The 15,222-nt window shown below is 46.1% G+C and overlaps 1 protein-coding gene across 6 annotated transcripts in view; it reads right to left on the bottom strand.

Annotated features, from left to right (window-relative positions):
* STIM1 (stromal interaction molecule 1) overlaps positions 1-14,929 on the bottom strand; it is a 185,902-nt gene extending 170,973 nt beyond the window's left edge. For 4 of the 6 annotated variants that reach the window (XM_043580405.1, XM_043580400.1, XM_043580406.1 and 1 more), the window contains exon 1: positions 14,134-14,916. In XM_043580405.1, the coding sequence (XP_043436340.1) occupies positions 14,134-14,272 (139 nt within the window). In that variant the 5' untranslated portion in view covers positions 14,273-14,916. Of the gene's footprint in view, positions 1-14,133 lie in introns of all 6 variants that reach the window. The other 2 variants (XM_043580402.1, XM_043580401.1) reach the window with 2 other exon arrangements.
* Positions 14,930-15,222: the final 293 nt, after the last annotated feature.

Here is a 15,222-nt window from a genome sequence, read left to right as displayed (position 1 = left end):
GAAGCAAAGCTCAGGTCATGTCCTCCCTTGGTCAAAACCTGCAAGAACAACTTATTGACTACAAAGTGAAGTCTAAATTTTTTAGCCTGGCATTGAGGCCTTCCCTCATCTTTCCTCAATCTTTTATGCCTAATTTTATAGTACTCTCCTTCATAGATGCTACTCTCCAGCCAATCTGGACTAACTAATGTCCCCTAAAGACTACTTTTTTCTGGAGCACCTGGGTGGCTCAGTCGTTAAGCATCTGACTTCGGCTCAGGTCATGATCTCATGGTTTATGAGTCTGAGTCCCACCGAGCCCCACTTCAGGTGAACCCCACTCCTCTCTCTCTCTCTGCCCCTCCTGGGATTGTCTCTCCCTCACTCACCTGCACCCCCCCTTAAAAAAAAAAAAAACTACTTTTTTCCACTCCATGCCTTTACACATGGAATGCTTGCCTCAACCTACCTTATATTTCTGCCTAAAGTACCCAAAGAGCCACTAAGCTGCTCCCACCTCCACAAAGCTTCCTTTATCTCACTTTCCAAAAGGACCATCAGTATCATTCACAGGGTACTGAACCTGGATTACCTTGCACAATAAACTATAAAATGGGAGACCCATTGTGAGGATTAAACAAGATCCCGTACTTGAAAGTATATAGCCCAGTCCTAGTACAGAGTAGGTACTCAATAAATAGGAGCTCTTATTATAATAAGGAAAAGTATCAATGCACATCTTAACTTCCCTATTATACACAGTACTTCTACTGGCAGGAACTGTCATATACCATATGACATACATGTTAAATGTTGCCTGAAGAAGTAAAGAAGACTACAAAGATACAGACTTTGTCCCAAAGCTTATATCCAGAAGATCTCAACCATAATGCTAGTTTGGGAAGATACAGACTGAATACACACCACTCGGTAGCAGTATACTTCACCAGGGTGATATTCCCATTCAGGATTTATAAGTGAAATACACCCTCTCATTCCCTTCCTCACCTCCAAATTGCTAATCCCGTTTCTTCCAGGGCACTTAGATGACAGAACAAACTTATGCCACTAACCATCTGGGAAACTATACATTTGTAAGTCCAAATGCACCTATCTCAATTCATATAGCAGTTTCTTCCCCTCCCCACAAGTTATTAAACTAAAATAGAAACATCATTGGCCTTTGGGTCAGATTCAAATCCTGGCTTAATAACCTTGGGAAAATCACTTAAATTCTCAGAGCTACAGTCTCCCTATCTACAAAATGAGAAAAATATTCACCTTTAAGTATTGTGCAGATGTAAAACACTTAGCCCAGAGCCCAGAACACAACAGGTGCTCAATGAATAGTAGCTATCATCATCATTCTTATCATTGAAGTTATTTGAGTTGTCTTAATTACATATTTATCTCTTCCGCAATATGAAGTATGAGTTCCAGTGAACTTTGCCCTTGTCAACAAAAATTACTTGAAACAAACCTCCACAAGCTTGGCTACCCAGCCAACACCCATGCGCGCGCGCACGCGCACACACACACACACACACACACACACACACACACACGGACTGCATTCTAACCTGTGTATGTATTCTACCTGAAGGGCACCCGTCACCCTGGCCACTACATTTTAGATGCTGGCTCTGGGAACTTGGCAAACATGGACACATTTGTTTTAACACACACTGTAGTAATGAGAGTTCTGAGAGCTTCCTGAGAGGCCTGAGATAACCCAGAGAGGCCGAGCAGGAACAGAGCTACCAAATCACCCTGGAGAGAGAGAATCAGAAGCATATGAGATTTGGAAGCTTGCCTGCCTCCTTGCCCGTGAGATTTCTGATCATCACCTAGGCCAGAACTCCACACAAGACAGCCAGGAGCTCAGTGTATGTGGCTAACAGAGGCAAGGGACAGATGTGTCCCCACTGGGCCATGCTGGCAGCACAGCTGTCTCTTTTACACCTCTGCTTCCTCCACCAAGTATACCTAGAGGCCCTTCCCAAATGCCCTGAAGGAAAGCCGGTGTGATGTCTGCTCAGGCTGGAGTTCTCGGAGGCCCAGGGAGCTCCAGAATCAGAGATAACATTTAAAAAGCCAGTCATCGGGGCGCCTGGGTGGCTCAGTCGGTTAAGCGGCCGACTTCAGCTCAGGTCATGATCTCGCGGTCCGTGAGTTCGAGCCCCGCGTCGGGCTCTGTGCTGACAGCTCAGAGACTGGAGCCTGTTTCAGATTCTGTGTCTCCCTCTCTCTGACCCTCCCCCGTTCATGCTCTGTCTCTCTGTCTCAAAAATAAATAAACGTTAAAAAAAAAGAATAATAATTTTAAAAAATAATAATTTGTTAAAAAAATAAAATAAAATAAAAAAATAAAAAGCCAGTCATCTTCACCAGACTATCCTACCTCCCTGCTATGCAACAAGCCCAGCAGGAAAGAAGTCTCCCTCCTCAATTCCACAAGCAGGCTAAGAAAAGCAATTAAAGTTATTCTGTTCATGTGGCTGCCTCAAGTTTGAACTGGGGTAAACCTACGTGGAACCAAAAGACAGGGACAGCAGGACCCAAGGAAGCCTTGTCCACAGGTCTCTTGTTGGCCCTGTCTGAGCGCAGCCCATATGCACTCCCCCTACAGCCAGCTGCTCAGGGTAGCCACTGACGTGGCAAATAAAAACTGCTATCCACAGTCAAGGGCCAAACCATCTCCCAGAGTAACTAATAGCTGTCATTGAGCACAGCTTCAGTAGGTGCTCAATAAATAGGGATAAAGTACTAGTCTGCAAAGAAATAACGCTCACAGAACTCCTCAGAAAACCCACCATGTGAATTCTAGCCCTCATCCCAGAGCACTCTTGTCTAAACTTTTCACAGAAACTGATGTTAGTTTACTCAGAACTCTCCCTTCGTGCCTACTCAACCCAAGGATCAACTCATTGTTATCCATTCATTTATTCAACAAATGTCTATTGGACACGTACTCTCTGACCAGCACGGTGATAGATACTAAGGATAGGTACTACGGTCAACAAAACAGACATGGCTCTTGTCCTCAAGAGAGAGGAAAATATGCAAAAAAAAACAAAACAAAAAAATCAAAAACAAAAAAAAATGGCTTTAAAATCTATACAACCCTTTCGTATAAATTAACTCTCTTTTAACCTCATTTCTCAAGTAGTTTGGGTCACACAGCCAGTAAGGGCTTAAGCCAGAGCCCAGTGCTCTTGCTTCTACATCAGGCTATCTCTTGCTTTAAGAGGCATGAGCAGGGTGTGAAGTGCACAGAGTACTGCAGATAGCAAGTGCTACCAGCTTGATCAGAGATGAGAAGGAACTCATGGCTAGCACTAACGTCAGGGAACACTTCACAGAGGACTGAGAGGCTAGGTAGGAAGAAAGGAGGAGAGGGAGGGGCAGTCTGAGAAGAGAGTACAAGGGCAGAAGGGAAAGTGAAAGAGAGGCAGTAGAAGGTGTGTCCTGCAGACCAGGATAAAGGAAAAAGTGTGGCTGGGCCAAGAGACAGAGAGAGGAACAGAGGAAGACGAAGTAGGCAAAATGTCCTGGGACCAGAACCCTAGGTCAGGAAGGAGACCACCACCCACAGAGGGTCTTCAGAGCCTACACCATCTCTATTCCAAGCTCCCCAGCAGAAAACAAAAGTACAACGCTGATGGCTAGTTTGAGATTTTTCTTTGCGCAGCCTCTCATGAAATAAATCTGCTCCACTCTGACAAACATTACAGGGCCATAGCCATCTCTGCACAAGTCTGCTTGCCCCAGCAAGCTGCGCCAACATAGGCAAGATTTTGTCAAATTCTCAGTGCCCAAAGAGTGCCCTTGACACTTTCCAGGTGGCCACAAGTAACCACACAAAGTTTTAGATACATTTACCCTGGCTGTGGAAGCCCCAAGTCCATACATTATGAAAGTAGCTGGGCCAAACAATGGTGAGACATGCACTAAAGCTCTCTGATGCTCCCCCTTCAGGGAGCCTGCTCTGTACATCTCAAGAGACAGAGATTTCTCTTGCTCTGAACTGAGATGCCAAGGGAGTGGTACAGAATGCAGATATTAGTCACCAAATGCTACAGGTATTACTGGCTCCTTTCCTTGCCTTATGTGAAAGCTCTCTAGCTGTACGGGGAAACTCCTCAGAAGCAGTGCTTGACATTGACTTTTGAATACTCCCAATTCTGCCCAGCCCAATTTCTGTAAACAAAATACAATATTGTGAACCATTTTCTGGTTTTCCTCTGTGTAGGTCTCAGACCTCTAACAATCCAAACCGGCTGCACTAGGGTAGAAAGACTCCACAACAGAGTAGAAACAGCACGTGAAGGAGAATCAGACATAATTAGATTCTAGCCTTGGCTACGACCTTTGGCAAGTTTATTCCTCTCATATGTAAAATGAGGAGTTGGGGAGAGATAGTCCTTAAAAGCCCTTCAGCTTTGACACAGTAGGATGTTAAGTCCTGGCACCTAACACCAATGTCCTAAAAGGTCAGAGTGAGTTTTCCATCTGTCATTGTATAAGTCCCAATTCAATGCCACGTGTAAGTCTAGCTCTCTGAGGCCAAGCTGGGGCAGTAAAGGCTCCAAGGTCAGTAGATGTAAAATGGGCTTCAGAACTGAAGATATCAAACAAGGAGGTGGGAGGCAGGGCTAGAACCTAGGATAAAAAGCTACTTTAGGATTGGGCCTAAGACATAGGAGGAATATAGAGGAAGGGACCATGCCAACTCTACATGTCAAAGCAAAGAAGTTATGCGTGAACCAAGAAGACATAATATCAAAGGAAGTACAGAGAGACTCCACAAAACTCTAGGAGACAAGCAAAGGAAGTCAAAGAAAAGCTAAGAGGGCATAGCACCCAGAAGCCATTGTTCCCAAGATGATGGCCCTAGGGTGATACCACAGGCATCCTCTAAGATGGCCCCAGTGATCCCATCCTTCTGGTATTCATGCCCTTGTGCAGGCCCTTCACCTTGAGTATGGACTAGACTTACTGACTTGCTTCTAACAAATAGAATATGGCAGAAGCCATGAAACATCAACTGCAAGATTAGGCAGTAAAAAACCTGTCATTTCCATCTTCGGCACTCCCTCTTGGATCACTTGTCCTGGGGGAAACCAACTGCCACGTCATGAAGCAGCTCAATGGAAAGGTCCCTGTAGCAAGGGACCAAGGTCTGCAAACACGTAAATTAACTTGCAAATGCTCTCCCCCCAAATGAACCGTCAGCCACAGCCCAACAATTTGATGCAACCTCATGAGAGACCTTAAGCCAGAGGCACCCAGCTAAGTGACACCCACATTCTGAACCCACAGAAACCATGAGATAATAAATGTTTACTATTTTAAGCCTCTAAGTTTGGGGATAATTTGTTATGCACCATTACAGGTGGGGACCAGACCCATCTGGTCAGCCATTTCAAGTCTGCAGGTGGGGCTGGGGAAGTGGTTACACCCAATAAAAGGAAGGGGGTATGGGCCGGAAATAAAGTCAAATACCAGCATCCAGATTCTATCAACAGCTTCCCTCAGCCTAGAATAAACCCTGAATAAAAGACTAGTTTGGCCACACCCTGAGCCTATACACATTTGATGGGTACACCTCAGGGTAAACAATGGATCTCCAGCAGGTTCAGGGTAGCGACTACCCTTAGGGAGGCGACACCATGAGTAGATACCTGGATTCTGACTGAGGCTTTTCAGTCCCCAACTATCCCTACTTACGTAGTACTTTAGAGTTTATGAAGCCTTTTCACTATAGAAGTCATCTCACTTGATCCTCACTAGAAATCTGTTCACTAAGGTTATTTATTCTCTTTCTACAAATGAAAAAACTAAGGCTGAAAGAGATGAGATGACCTGCCCTCCACTAGATCCACAGCTAGCAAGGAAAGGAGCTGGAGTTCTAAAGTCCCCCTAAATCCAGATATTTATGTCTGATGGCTGTGGCCAACTCAGACCCTTCTGCAAAGCTGAGACACTCCTCTCACTCTACATCTAGGCTTCTATCCAGCCCCACCCACTCACTTGCCAACCCTCTCCTCCCCACTCCACATGGGTCCTTGTGGAGTTAGACAGTTTCCCAGCTACTCTTAACTGCATTCTCTTGTTAAGGACTGCAATGATAAGAGTCTGGTGCCTTTAAAATCCTACACAAAGTTCTTCCAGGTGAAATGAGGCTATTACTGGACCCAAACTGATCTAGATGATTTTTCCTAACAGAGACAAAGAGTGAGAAAGTCTAAAACAGTGAACTTTCTAAGTAAGTGAAGCTTATTTCTTCAATGTTAGCTAACCCTTTCCAAAGAAAATTTTTTCAACTTCTAACCAGCTTAGTGAACTACAGGAGAATCAGAATCAGAAAACAAATCCCCTTCAGTTTAGTTCTACAAACTTTATAAAATACAAAGTATACTACATGCCAAGCAACATGCTAGGAACTTGCTGTCCTAAGCCCCGAGGAGCTTATGGTATACTGAGGAAGGCAAGCACATACACAGAGGACTCCAACAGCATAGCATGGTTCTTAAGATTGTAGACTCCACCAGCCTCCACAGCAGTACTTTCTGATATATGACTAGACTATTCAAACACCCATGTTGATACAGCTATCACCAGACCACTTAGGCTAAAAGGGCTCTGAGTGTCAGATCAGTGAGGAACACATCAACAGGTATTATGTTCTGATGAAAGAAAGAAAGAAAGAAAGAAAGAAAGAAAGAAAGAAAGAAAGAAAGAAAACAGTAAAGGCTTAGAACACAGATCCCCAGAGTTATACTTCTGATCCTGTCAGAACTATATAGGACCAAGAACACAAGTTTCTCAGCTGTAAATTTGTCACCTTTAAAAAGGGCATAATAGGGGCGCCTGGGTGGCGCAGTCGGTTAAGCGTCCGACTTCAGCCAGGTCACGATCTCGCGGTCCGGGAGTTCGAGCCCCACGTCGGGCTCTGGGCTGATGGCTCAGAGCCTGGAGCCAGTTTCCGATTCTGTGTCTCCCTCTCTCTCTGCCCCTCCCCCGTTCATGCTCTGTCTCTCTCTGTCCCAAAAATAAATAAACGTTGAAAAAAAAATAAATAAAAATAAATAAAAAAATAAAAAAAATAAAAAGGGCATAATAATAAAAACAGTCCTACCAACTTCCAAAGTTGAGGATAAAATAAAATAGATTATAAAGGAATGAACAGTTCTGAGCATGGATGAAAATATCAAGTACCCTGGGTGAGCAGCACCCCCAAAGATTGAGGAAAAGCCAAGAATGTGATGGTTTGAAAGGAAGAGAGAAATTAGGAGCCATTCAAACAGGCCCAGATTCCACTTTTTCCAACAAACTTTAAAATAGGTTTTAGGGCTAGGCACAATAAAAACAGAGATGAATAAAGGACAACCCCTCCTCCCTTCTTCCACAGAGCTTACACTTGGGAGAGAGCAAACATATACAATGTGTTATGTGCTACATTAGAAATTTATACAAAGTGTCCTGGGGGTAATAAAGAAAGTTCTGTATTGTTATTACTTTATTTCTTAAACTGTGTCCTGGGCACATGGTATGTAATGTATTATTCTTTATAGTTTGTTATATATCTTAAATATTTCATCTTTTTTATTGTTTATTTATTTTTGAGAGAGAGACAGACAAAGCGCAAGCAGGGGAGGGGCAAGGAGAGGGAGGGGATACAGGCTCCAGGCTTCAAGCTGTCAGCACAGAGCCCAACACAGGTCTTGAACCCACAAACCACGAGATCCTGACCTCAGCTGAAGTTGGATATTCAACCAACTGAGTCACCCAGGTGCCCCAAAATATTTCGTATTTTTTATCAGCAGTAACCAGAGAGAGAGAGAGAGAGAGAGAGAGAGAGAGAGAGAAAGAAAGAAAGGGAAAGTTCTGTTGGAAGCCCAGTTTGGTGTCTTTCTCTCTCCCTAGAAGTCTAACAGCCAGAGCTGCTGGGTTTCCTGGAGTATCATTTCCCATAAAGGGAAACGTACCACAGCATGCCCGTGAAGTCATTAAGCAACGTATCTCCAAGTTACTCAGCAGGAAATGAGGGGCCTCTTTGTGCTCAAAACCCAAGTCCTGTGGAGCCCTAGGAAACCATTCCCCTCAACAAGACCTTGTCCCTTCCTTGCCAGAGAACAGGCGTTCTTAACATGAAGGCCCCACATTCCTAAGGAGACCATGGACAGAATTCAGAGGGGACTGTGAATTTGGATGAGAAGGAAATTACATCTTTATTTCCAATATTCTTTTACTGAAAGTTAATATTTCCTTCTATTATATATTATGGGCAACCAACCACAGTATTACCAACAGGATCTATGATTTTGTCACCAAAAGAAATGATAGACACTTTCACATTACATTACACTGTTGTAGGCATCTCAAAATATTATTTACACTCATCATTATTTCAAAATTATGGTAGTTCTTAGCTCTGCCGCTAGATTACATCTGAGAGCAATCTTCTGTCTACAGGCCCTCATGCGAGGTAACTGGCCAAGTATGAAGCAACTCTGCCCAGTTATTGTTCAGCCAGCCGCCAAACAGTGAGACTCCATGTGCTCACCCTGGTGACCCAGACATCTACAATGCCCCCTTTCCTCCAGCCTTCCCCAAGTCAAGACCACTACTCCCTCCTCGTTCCCTTCTGCCTCTACCCAACTCTTCCTTCCAGGAAGCCCTCCCCAGCCACTTCAGCCTAGCCCAACCCACACGCAGCTCTCTTAATCCTTAGCTTACAGTGTCTACACTGCCTGGATTTTTGCTTCATTAAGCCTGTGCTTTATGCTACATTTAATATTCTCTAAATAAATATTCCCACCCCTACCCCCCAGACTTAGACTTCTTTGGTAGCCCTGTCTCTTTTATAGTGCAAAGCAAGCAGTAAGCACTCGGTATGGGCTTGCGGATTGAATAACCAATTAAGTCAGGGTCCTTGACTCGTTTGTCTTCATCTAGTTCCACCAGTAACCCACTGTGAAACTTTGGTTTGATGCTTCTCTGGATGGCAGTTTCCTCGTTTGTAAAAATAAGTGGGTTGAACTAACTGATGTTTCCACCTCTTAACTTCTGAATTAGGCAACCACTTTTTATCTCCCAAGATCTGAGAAAAAATTATGGGGGAAACCGAAATGCCTCCCCCAGCTCTCCCAGGCACTGTTAGTCACTTGCTCCTCTGGGCTTCCCACACTCTTTTGTGTGTATATACAATACCTCTATCACAGCATTTATCACAAGTTGTGAGAGAGTGTGTAACCTAAGGGCTGAGGTGAAGGCAGGGAGAAGAGTCAGGCTGCCTGGATTCAAATACTGGATCTACTTCCCACTCGCTGTATAACCTTGGGCAAGTTACTTAACCTCTCTATGATTCCATTTCCTCAAATATAAAACAGGGCTAATACTTAGCACAGCAGATCACGTAAGAAATAAATGAAACAAAGTGTTTGGAATAATGCCTGCCACACACTAAGAACTCACAAAGGCTAGTTGCTATTATTGCTGCTGTTATTAATGTCTTACTAGGCACTGAGTTGCTACTTCAGCTGGATCTCTGTCCTCCTCCTATTCTCCAAACAGCATTCTGCTTATGCTTTCTCTTGCAGCACCCACCACACAATATATTTATTTATGGATTTATTTCCTATTTCCCCACTAGACTGACTGTAAACTCCTTGAGGGTAGAGAACATGTCTGTTTTGTTCATCCTTAAATTCCCACCACCAAACATAGTGTGTGGTCCAGAGAAGACACTTAAATATTTGTTGAATAAATAGCACATGACCTGCCACTGTTTGAGGTTTGCTGAATAAATTCACCTAGCTAAGAGGTGATTGTCAAAGCCAAGGTATGGATGCAGATGATGTCCTAGCTGCCCCAGGATTAATGTGACCCTCTCTCAGCCCCAATATTAGCCTCAGCCAAGTCCCACCCACCTGCTCTTGGCCCCAGTCCAGTTCCGGGAGCTACCCTCAGCTAAAATTAGCATAGCCACCAAGATGGCCAGGCCATTTATAGCCTCGGAGGCAGCAGCAACTAGCCGGGTGGGCAGGCAGAGTTCTGCCTTCCCACTACCATCAGGAATTGATTGAGAAACCAGCCTGCAGTCCACAAACTGCCTAGATGCCTATCCTGCAAGGCCCTGTTGTGGCTATAATGAGTCACACCACAGTTCCTGATCAGAGACCCTCAGTATCTCCAACACTGGCAGTCACAACCTGACTCACCTGGGATCCCCCCACAAACATTCTACAGAAAACATTTTGAGTTTCTGGAAGCAATGAGCCCAGAGTGTATGGGAAGTTCCAAGCATCAGTTCCAGGACAGCTTCAGAAATGCAGTCCCCAGGGTAGCACTCTGATGCACATATCTTTACCGAGAAAGTGACTTTAGCACAGCTGGGTGTGCAGGCATCAAAGAGTCAGAGGTGACAAGAATGGCCTCCCTACTGTCCAATGAGAGAGCCTCATAGCAGAGCACCTGCCTTCACTGAAGGAATAGGACTTTCAAATAAACATATACATCCAACAAGAGAAAAAAATCCAATTCTCTGGCCCCTGCAGAAGATCTGGATCTCAGCTACAGTCACCAGGGCCTGCCTAAATAATTCACCAGGAAGAAAGTAACATTCTCTCAGCCCTGCCTAGCACTCCTTTTTTTTTTTTTTTAATTTTTTTTTTCAATGTTTATTTATTTTTGGGACAGAGAGAGACAGAGCATGAACAGGGGAGGGGCAGAGAGAGAGGGAGACACAGAATCGGAAACAGGCTCCAGGCTCTGAGCCATCAGCCCAGAGCCTGACGCGGGGCTCGAACTCACGGACCGCGAGATCGTGACCTGGCTGAAGTCGGACGCTTAACCGACTGCGCCACCCAGGTGCCCCAATAAAGCAGAGCCAAAGAAGATGGAAGAAATCTAAAACTTGTCTAAAGACTGCACAGAACCAGTTTCTTCATCTGTAAAATAGGGGATAATACCACCTGCCATGCATTCTAGCAGGCTATTATGAGACTTTAACAGGAAAAATAGCTGTGTAATTGTAAAATATAAACTGTAGAGAGCAAGGGACACTTGGCTGGCTCAGTCAGTGGACATATGACTCTTGATCTTGGACTCTTAGGTTCAAGTCCTACATTGGGTACATAGATTACTTGAAAATTAAAAAAATCTTGGGGTGCCTAGGTGGCTCAGTCGGTTAAGCATCCGACTTTGGCTCAGGTTACAATCTAACGGTCCACGGGTTCAAGCCTCACATTAGGCTCTGTGCTGACAGCTCAGAGCCTGGAGCCTGCTTCAGATTCTGTGTCTCCCTCTCTCTCAGCCCATCCCCAACTCATGTTCTCTTTCCATCTCTCAAAAATGAATACACATTAAAAAAAATTTAATGAATAAGTTAATCAATTAAAAAATATATAAATATAAATATAAATATAAATATAAATATAAATATAAATATAAATATAAATATAAATATAAATATAAATATAAATATAAATATAAATATAAATTTGGGGCACCTGGGTGGCTCAGTCAGTTAAGCATCCAACTCTTGATTTTGACTCAGGTCGTGATCTCAACATTTGTAAGATTCAGCCCCACGTCGGGCTCTGCACTGACATCACAGAGCCTGCTTAGGATACTCTCTCTCCCCTTCTCTCTGACCCTCCCCCGCTCATTCTCACTCTCTCTCAAAATAAATAAATAAAAATTCTAAAAAAAAAATAAAAATAAACTGTAGAGAACACATAAATGGACTAGGTATGCTGAATCTGATTAGAGAAATGGCAAGCTTACAGACAAGTAAAATTCCTGTGTTCTAAGAATACATGGGGACTGGAAAAGCTAGGAGAGTGCCTGACTGCATAGAAAGCTTCTCCTCAAATCCTTTAGCAGAGTCCTGTCTATGAACCACCTCTTTGCAAAAAAATGAGTTCCTGAGTCAAAGTCCCAGACAGGCCAGGCCCAAGGGGATAAACTCCTAGAACAATAGTGCTGGGGTCCCCAGGCTCCCACAAACTATAACCATGCCCAGCACCTAGGGTATCTGTCTGAGACTTCCCTCCTTAGTATTCAGTATTATTGTGACAACAGAAACTAATTTATTTTTTTAATGTTTATTTATGTATTTTTAAGTTTATTTATTTATTTTGAGAGAGAAGGAGAGAGAGAGAGAGAGAGAGAATATCCCAGGCAGGTTCCATACCATTAGCACAAAACCCAACATGGGTCTCGATCTCAAGAACAATGAGATCATGACCTGAGCCAAAGTCGAACACTTAACCAACTGAGTCACCAGGCACCTCTATTGTTCATTAATTTTTGAGAGAGAGCGGGAGAGAGGCAGAGATAGAATCCCAAGCACGTTCTGTGCCATCAGTGCAGAGCCCAATACGGAGCTCAAACTCATGAACCACACAAGCATGACACAAGCCGCAATCCAGAGTTGGACACCCAACTGACTGAGCCACCCAGGCACCCTAACAGAAACTAATTTCTGAACTGAGAGGAACCAAACCAAACAAGAGGCCTAAGTGATATAATCAGCATAGCCAGTCCTTTAAGATATGTTGTAAATAAAGAGGGCTGTCCCCCTAAGCCCAAGTCATGGGGTGGTTCTGAGGGATGCTAGAATGCCTCTTACTTTAGGCAGGTGTGATCACACACGTGCACATACACACAAATCTTGATAGCAAGCTAATGTCTAAAACTCAAAACTTTATCCCTTTAGCCTGTGTCTAAGATATAAAACACCCACCCCAAAAAACTCATTTTATGCCAGGCGCTCATATTTTAGGGTGAGAAAAGGACCATTTTATCAGTTATAAACAGGAATGTCACTGAAACAGCAGAGATGCTCCAGTTTGATCTACATCTGCCTACTAGTCTTTCCCTTCATAAACCCAGCAAAAACCAAGCTTTGAGCTACATTTCAGGGGCCAAGGAGACAGCATACGGAGAAAGAGGTTTAATATGTGAGAAAGACCTATCTTCAAAATAACAGCCTTGGTGCTATGCTTGGACACAGGACAATCCTGACCTCAATTGGAACCCAGCCCTTCAGATATCTGGAATCACACTCACCCGAATCAAAGAAGTTAAAAAAGGGAGTTTTCCAACAAAGAATCTATCACCAAAGCCATCATCTGGATCCATCCATGAAACTTCCCAGCCACCATGACCTATGTTTCCTTTTCCTCCTTGTATCAATGGGTATCCATTGAGCGGTCCCCTCATTTAAGCTTGCCTACCTTCATCAAGAACTCAGCTATAAACCCTCCCCACTCTGCACCCCACTACTTTGGATAGATCACAATAACAGAGTGCGAGAAATGGGGAAAGAAAACGGAATTCCTTCTAAGCCTTGTGTAAAACAAATGAATTTTACAAAAGTACTCTTTCCTTCTGCAACAGAACACCAAAGCTCCCGATATCTGACAAGTCTCCATGATTTGCATAAGGAAAAACAGATCAAGCATGTTATAGAATCCCTACCCTGATCAGTCAGAAGAAACAATACATCAACAAGTGGTCCCAGAAATCATACCATACCTATGATAAGAAAAAGCCATTTAACTCCCTCGTGGTAAGTGCGATTCTAAGGAACTATGTGGATATTTCAAATGGGATAGCTAAAGACAGAAGATTACCTAAGGGAAGGGTGGGACTAAGTTTCCCACGCTTGTTGGAACAGAAAGACACACCTCAACACCAAGCTATAGGGCAAAAGGGCTGGCCCAGCCCTGACTTTCCCTGCCCAACCCAAGTGGCCTCAACCTCCCCTGTGCTGCCAAGTGCTGAAACTGGCCAAGAGCAATAGACTTATCATCTGCCCAAACCATTCTTCCTGACAAGTAGTCCTGAGAAAGGGTCCTGGCTTGATAAACCGAAAGGCCAAGGTGCCCCAAAGGCCAGCCTCTTCTGGTTACCGACAAAAGACATCCTGGGGAGGGAGGAGGAAAGTTGTTCACGAGAGACAGAAACATTAGACGTGGCTCCTGAACAGAAAGAACTCCTTGGGTTACTGAGAACAGACAGTGCCATGTGTGGGTCCTCCATCAACTTCTATGTAGAAACCTAAGGTTCCACCTGCCCACTCAGGCACCTCAGTTCTGAGTCAACGCCCCCAGCCCAGTCCAGCCCGTGGCAAGGCCTTACCTGCTGCAGTGGACTCCTCAGAACTAGCCCCTGAGCCGGTTCCTGTACCCTTCTCGCTGTGGCTATGGCTGAGGCTCTGGCCGTGATGCAGGAGGAGCCCCCAGAGGAGCCACAGGGCAACACGGGCGCACACATCCATGACTCTAGGTCTCAGTCAACATGCGCCTGATGTGGACACCTCGGGATCCCAGAGGCAAAGCCGGGAGCCCAGAAGTATAGCCGACAGTCCTGGAACCCCAGGCAAGATGCCCTCGAGGCGCCGCAGCTGTCCAGCCACCCGCCGGCCTGCCTCCTCCGACAGCCAAAGGTCAAGTGCTCCAAGTTTGGGCGCGGGAGGAGGGCGGGTGCCTCCGGTCCAACAGTGGGTCCGCCGGAGCTGCGGCGGCCTGAGCGCCGGGTCTGCTCCGGCCGCTTCCGGAGAGTTTGGACAGGGTGGCTGCGGGGCCGCTGTCAGCTCCGCAGCGGGCTACACCTCTGCGGGAGGGGGGCGGGCGGGCGGGATCCCCCGCGGACACCGGAGTGGGGGAGGGAGGGAAGGAAGGGGAAGAGGGGGGCACCTGGCCTCGCCCCGCCGAGTAGCCGCGAGCAGCACAGGCTGGGAGAGGGCGTGCAACTCGCAGGTCCCCGCGGGCCCGGGCGGCTCCGGGATCCCAGGCCTCCTAGGCCGAGGTCAGCGCCCCCGCCCAGTCCCGTGCCCAGGCGAGCGGCGGTGCCCAGGTTCAGCCGACGGACGCGCACTCGCCAGGCCCGGGACAGCGGCTCCCCGGCAGGCTGGCGGGCGGCGCGGGGCGGGCCCGGGGCGGGCGGGGGCGTGCTCTCCTGCAGGCCCGCCCCGCGCCGCCCGGCCCCCAGCGAAGCCCGGCCCGCCCCAGCGCCGGGCTTATCCCGGAATAACCTGTTGGAAGCTGCTGCCGGGTGCCCCCAGCCCGCGGTTGGCTTCCCCAGACCCCGGCCCGCCCTAGTCTCTGCCAGGACACTCCTCCCGCACCAATGGTCCGGTCCCGACCTCCCCTTCCCTCACGGGAGTCTCTCCCGCTCTAACCGCCCGCGGTTGGGCTGGCGGGCCACGGACACGCAGTTGCTCAGGTA

The sequence above is a fragment of the Prionailurus bengalensis genome, chromosome D1 (assembly GCF_016509475.1).
Source record: "Prionailurus bengalensis isolate Pbe53 chromosome D1, Fcat_Pben_1.1_paternal_pri, whole genome shotgun sequence".
NCBI lineage: Eukaryota > Metazoa > Chordata > Mammalia > Carnivora > Felidae > Prionailurus > Prionailurus bengalensis.
Note: the sequence above shows the minus strand (reverse complement) of the source record. Positions and strands in the feature narration are given on the sequence as shown.